Source organism: Pangasianodon hypophthalmus, chromosome 1 (assembly GCF_027358585.1).
Source record: "Pangasianodon hypophthalmus isolate fPanHyp1 chromosome 1, fPanHyp1.pri, whole genome shotgun sequence".
NCBI lineage: Eukaryota > Metazoa > Chordata > Actinopteri > Siluriformes > Pangasiidae > Pangasianodon > Pangasianodon hypophthalmus.
Window position 1 is genome coordinate 22,241,112 of NC_069710.1, and position 6,000 is coordinate 22,247,111.

At 38.2% G+C, this 6,000-nt stretch overlaps 1 protein-coding gene across 1 annotated transcript in view; it reads right to left on the minus strand.

The window, feature by feature from the left end:
- Nucleotides 1-5,145, minus strand: part of ccdc12 (coiled-coil domain containing 12) — an 11,153-nt gene extending 6,008 nt beyond the window's left edge. The window contains exons 1-2 of the mRNA XM_026939965.3: nucleotides 4,990-5,145; nucleotides 55-125 (exon numbers count right to left, since the gene is read on the minus strand). Of these exons, the coding sequence (XP_026795766.1) occupies nucleotides 55-125; nucleotides 4,990-5,076 (158 nt within the window). The 5' untranslated portion in view covers nucleotides 5,077-5,145. The remainder of the gene's footprint in view (nucleotides 1-54; nucleotides 126-4,989) is intronic.
- Between the last annotated feature and the right edge of the window lie 855 nt (nucleotides 5,146-6,000).

Sequence of the window (6,000 nt, forward strand, 5' to 3'; positions counted from 1 at the left end):
TTTATGGAACTGACTGGACTGTATTTTGTGCAAAAACAGGATGCGTGTTTTTACCTGTGTCTTTCTTCTGTTTCTGCTTGTACTGCTCTCTTGCAGTCAGGTTCTCCTTCTGCTTGTTCCCTCCCCTGTGAAGAAAAAACTAGATTAGTGTAAGCAAAGATTGAGTGTCATTATATCTGCAAGGAGCTGCCCACAATTACTGAGAACAGAGTGAACTGTACGACCACAAAACCATTGTATATAATGGTCAGGAGGCTAGAACGATTATGGCCACCAGATTAATCTTGATAAGTCCCAGCTAATTCGACTTGTGCAATGACTATGGATTTGGAAATATTGCACTTTGGATTGAGTTGGCTTTGCACACCACACACACAGAGGAAGCAACCATACATTCCAATCTATAATGCGCATGACACTGAAAATCACTTTGAGGTCCGCCCACAGATGATAAAGGTATTTATACCACAGTGCTGGTGAAGGTGTAGATTACTTCTCTGACAGTAGTGCTGGCTGCAATTCAAATGATTTATGCAAATTCAAATATTCTACTATGTTACTGTTTCTATAGTAACAACTCAGTCACATGGACTTGTTGGGGAGACATAATTTAAGACTAATAATAAACAATTGTTAAAAAAAAAAAATGATATGTTATTTAACAAAGAAAGGCATATAATTGTTAATGAGGTGAAACATTCTCTTAGAAGATGTTTGTTTAACATTTATGGAAGGAGTCTCCAGTGTCAGCACTTTGTAAGACTCAGTAAGTTTTCCACCACAGGAGAGTCTTCAGGACAGAGGATTTTGTGCTTACATGGACTAAGCTAACAGTTTAGCACAGTTATCTAAACACTAGCAAAAATTGTGTCACTTGTGTAATTTTTGTCCATAGCAATCACGGGTGATTCTGTCATGATATAATGACATAATGAGCAGGCGGGGTTAGCTTGTCATCTAAACGCTAAAAATAAGAGTGGTCTAAGAAGCCTATTGCTGTAAATAGCAACAGATTTGGTTGAGTTGTAAATATTGAACATGTTGCGAGTTAAGACTGGATTTTACAAACCCCACACCACAAGATATTCTGGGAAGGTAATCGTTTAATACTGGCATAAAATCCGGACACCTTTTGCGATCATCAAGAGGATCTAATTAGCCTGAAAAAAAATCAGCCTAATTATCCTCTAGTCATTATTTTGAGTCACTGTGCACAAACAGGATTACAAGGGCGGCTACGTTCACAGTTATTACATTTGAGAAGCTGGCATAATTCCAGTTGTATTCTCAGCCCTCACGAGATTCTTTTCTAATGTACCTTGCAGGAAAAAAAAAAACCTCTTATAAGCTACTGAGTTGAAATCAAATCACAAATACACAGTTTACTTTAAGTCTTGAGTAGTTGGCACTTACTCCAACCCTCTTGTTTATTTAACTTATTTATATTATCTTCCGCACAGAATCCCTTGTATAATGTGTTTATTAAAGCACAGGTGGCATGTAATAGACACGGGGATGTAGGCACTTTAGTCACTGTCAATACTGAAAGGTGAGATTGCAGCTTCATGACTACCTGTTAAGCCTTTCTTTAAGTGTGTACAGTGACATGATAATTGTTAGTCTTAACACGCAAATTGTGTAAACAACATTCCCATTTTGTTGCCAAATGAAATCTGACCGATATAATGATTTCGGAAATTTGGACTAGCTAGTCCAGACTGGCATAATTTTAGCAGATCAGTCAGCTGTTAGTCGGTGTTTTATGTTCTCCCATTTCAATAAAAACACCAACATGGTTAGCGAATTTGTCATGCAATGTATAATCAACAAGATTAGATATGCGATATCTGCTAATCATGTTCATTTCAAACAGGTTAATTCAGTTCTGGAATCACACAGGCAAACTTGACTAGAAGAGCCGGACTGAGTTGTCTGAGATAATAGCGTAGCACCTGAATTGCCTTTAAAGGGCAGAGGGATCAAGACTCAAAGATCACTACGTCAATGGCTGGTTAATGAGAAAAGCAAGAGCTCAGTTCTTTTTACACTGTTAGAAGGTTAGCAATCAAGACAAACCAGAAAAAGCAGCTGAGACACAAAAAGAACTAGTTAAAAATCATCTGATCTAAATCATTCCACATAATTCAAATGTGAAAATACAGGGCTCAGTTCTGCAGATTTCCTGTTGCACATGAGTGACTTCTTTATGATTAATAACGCCTTGTGACTAAATGTAGGGCGACAGAACTGATTTCACAACCTGGTCAGAAGGTTCTGTTTATTGACCAAAATGCTCAGGATGTCAGAGCTCTGATATTGAAAATGAAAGAAATAGGATCAGTTTGTCCCTTTCTTGAGTTTCTTAAGAGCTCATGCTTTACTGTTCTCTACAGTCCTCCTTCTTTTCTAATCACAAACACATGCGACTGTTCGTTTCTTTTGCGTAGTGTCTGGACAATGTCCACTATAACAGTCGTTCTCAAAGAGGTGGGGTCCAGGGCAGCAAAACCAGGGGGCCAATTTTTATTTATTTATTTTTTTTAATTTGGTTACAGTGGTGGAAAACATAACCCACTGATATCAAAGTTAATAATGTAATAAAGTACTTCCACCTCTGTGGAAGATGTCAGGAATAGCAAGCTCTATGGTAACTAAAACTTTGTCCCTATATATGGAGACTTTTTAGATCCCTTTTGCAACTTTATTTAAAAAAAAAAAAAAAAAAAAAAAAAAAAAAAAAAAAAAAAAAAAAAAAAAGAAGCCTAGCGACAAATCTAGCAAATATTTAAGCAGAGGATATCAGCTGTCCTGCACTCGATAAGGCTCACCAGCCCACATCACAGCTGCTGGAGAGTGCAGGTTCAGTCTACATGCCACGCATACACTTCTTTGTTCTTCGTTTTAACCTGTTACTGACTATATTTACAAGTAATAAAAGCAAGTTATTCCATTTAGTTATATCCACTACCTTCTTGTCTATTTCTTGACTCCTCACTACCACTGCTTCCTTTTGTCTGTGTTCTTGTTGGAGATTATAGCATTTTGTAAATACGTACCTGTTTTATTTCACTCTAGTTTACAAATAGGTAGTTTGTAGATTTACATTTTACATGGTAACATGATGAAAGATGACTTCTTTCTATTCTAAATAAGTTAAAATATATTGAAATATTATACACACTCACCAAACACCTTTATTAGGAACACCTGTACACTTATTCATTCATGCAATTATCTTATCAGGCAATCGTGTGGCAGCAGTGCAATGTATAAAAACATGTGGAAACGGGCCAGCAGCTTCGGGTATTGTTCATATCAAGCATCAGAATGAGGAAAAATGTAATCTCTGTGACTTTGACTGTGACATGATTGTTGGTGCCAGACAGGCTGGTTTGAGTATTTTTATAACTGCTGATCTCCTGGGATTTTCACACACAACAGTCTCTAGAGTTTACTCAGAATGGTGCAATAAAGAAACAATATCCAGTGAGTGGCAGTTCCGTGAATGGAAACGCCTGGTTGATGAGAGAGGTCAAAAGAGAATGGCCAGACTGGTTCCAGCTGACAGAAAGGCTACAGTAACTAAGATAACCACTCTGTACAATTGTGGTGAGCAGAAAAGCATCTCAGAATGACAACATGTCAAACCTTGAGGCAGATGGGCTACAACAGCAGAAGACCATGTTGGGTTCTACTCCTGGTGGCCAAGAACAGAAAGGCTGCAGTGGGCACAGATTGACCAAAACTGGACAGTTAAAGACTGGAAAAACGTAGCCTGGTCTGATGAATCTCGATTTCTGCTGAGGCACACAGATGGTAGGGTCAGAATTTGGTGCCTACAGCATGAATCCATGGACCCAACCTGCCTTGTGTCAACAGTCCAGGCTGGTGGAGGTGGTGTAATGGTGTGGGGAATGTTTTCTTGGCACACTTTGGGCCTGTTAATACCAATCAATCATCACTTGAATGCCAAAGCCTATTTGAGTATTGTTGCTGACCACGTGCCTCCTTGCATGGCCACAATTTACCCATCTTCTAATGGCTACTTCCAGCATGATAATGCACCATGTCACAAAACGGAAGTCATCTCAAACTAGTTTCATGAACATGACAATGAGTTCAGTGGTCTTCCCAGTCACCGGATCTGAATTCAATAGAACACCTTTGGAATGTGGTAGAACAGGAGATTTGCAGCATGAAAGTGCATCTGAAAAATCTGCAGGAATTGCGTGATGCAATCATTTCAACATGGACCAGAATCTCAAAGAAATGTTTCCGACATCTTGTGGAATCCATGCCATGAAGAATTGAGGCTGTTTTGAGAGCAAAGGGAGGCCTATACTCAGTATTAGTACAGTGATCAGTGAGTGTATATTAACATACTACATACATATTAACATATAACATTATTTCTATTTCTGTTGTTCCGTATTTTATTCTATTCTGTTTTGTCTTCAGAAATCTTCCTACTTCATGTAACGTTTTGATATGCAAATTAGTCAATTGCGTCATCTGGCAACTTCATGCACTAGCTACTTTCCCCTGAAAAGAGTTGGCAACACTCATTATTTTAGCCATTTAAATAATATTTTATGAAATAAATCTGTTAGTGGAATTTATTTTACGGTAATATAAAGTTTGAGAACCCTGCACTACATTGCTTAGCTAGCACATAGCCAACTAGCTATCAAGCTTACAAGCTAAACATACAAACGTGTGTTAGCTCCTATATTTTATCACAAAACACACACTGCCTAGTTATGAACTTCATCCAAAAAAAAAAAACGAATAATTAATCACCCAATCTGTTTATTTGGCTAATTAGCTGCTAGCAAGCTAGTAGCAATCAATAACTGCATTTTACAACGTTTGTTTGCTTGTTAGCTAGCCAGCTAGCATAGAGTAAACTATGGCACAATATTAAACACCATGATAAAATTCCTTCGTATGGAATATGATAAATGCGTTTTTTTCTTTTACTGAACTCACTTGAAGCTGTCGTTCTCTGAGGGCTTTTAACTTTTCTTTTCTTTTCAGAGCTTGCGCTTGTAAAGCGCTCACAGCCTGCTGCTCCATGATGATTTCTATCTGACATCGACTATCTGTCCTGCCACAGGCATCTAGCAGCGAGCAGAGAGAATCGATTTTTCAGCTGCTGTTAATGTGTACTGAGTAGGATGTCATACATCTAGGCCACAGAAGGTTCTTGGATCATACTGCTTGGATTCATACTTCTTGGATCACTGATCCCATAAATAATACAGTGTTGTTACCCTGCAGCTGAGGCGTACACATGGCAGCACACTAACAGCTGATCACTAGTTTGTCCATATAACTTAAGACACATCTCAGCTTTCTTGTTTTGCTTGATAAATTATTAGATTCTAATAATGAGAGAAAAGCAAGCTAACTAAAGTGGAAGGTTCACTCAGGGTCGTAGAGAGCATGGCCCCAGACAGATCTGGTACTGAATGTAGGCCATTGCCATGGCAGTACAGCTGCCTCTAGGTCCATTTCCCTGTCATGGGGAAACAGCAGTTTAAAGAGCACAGGAATCTTGTGCTGTTTAGACAATTAACCGTATCTAAAGGTTACTTGCCAATGTCACTGAGATGGAGATTTGTGCTCTCTGACATTGACAGGGGATCAGATGTGTTTGAACAGATTAATATTAATAATGTTGCACAAAAATACCCAGCAAATAGGCCTAACAAATGTCAATCAGGAATGATTGAAAAATAATGTAGGCAATAATAACAATAATGTTAATGCAGACAGTCCATAGCAACTCCTTTATCATCTCTGTGCTTGGCTGGTAAAATAAAGTAAACAAAGGAATTTCTGGTTGATTTTTGTGAATTTCTAGAGATGCTGAATAAGCAGATCTGTGTAGTTGCTAAAGATAGGCTTATCCAGATGCTGTCATTGAAATTCAGCTGTCACTTTTTATTTGCATTTTGTTTGCAAAGGTTTAACAGGTCTTAGAGCTTGGTTTTGAAG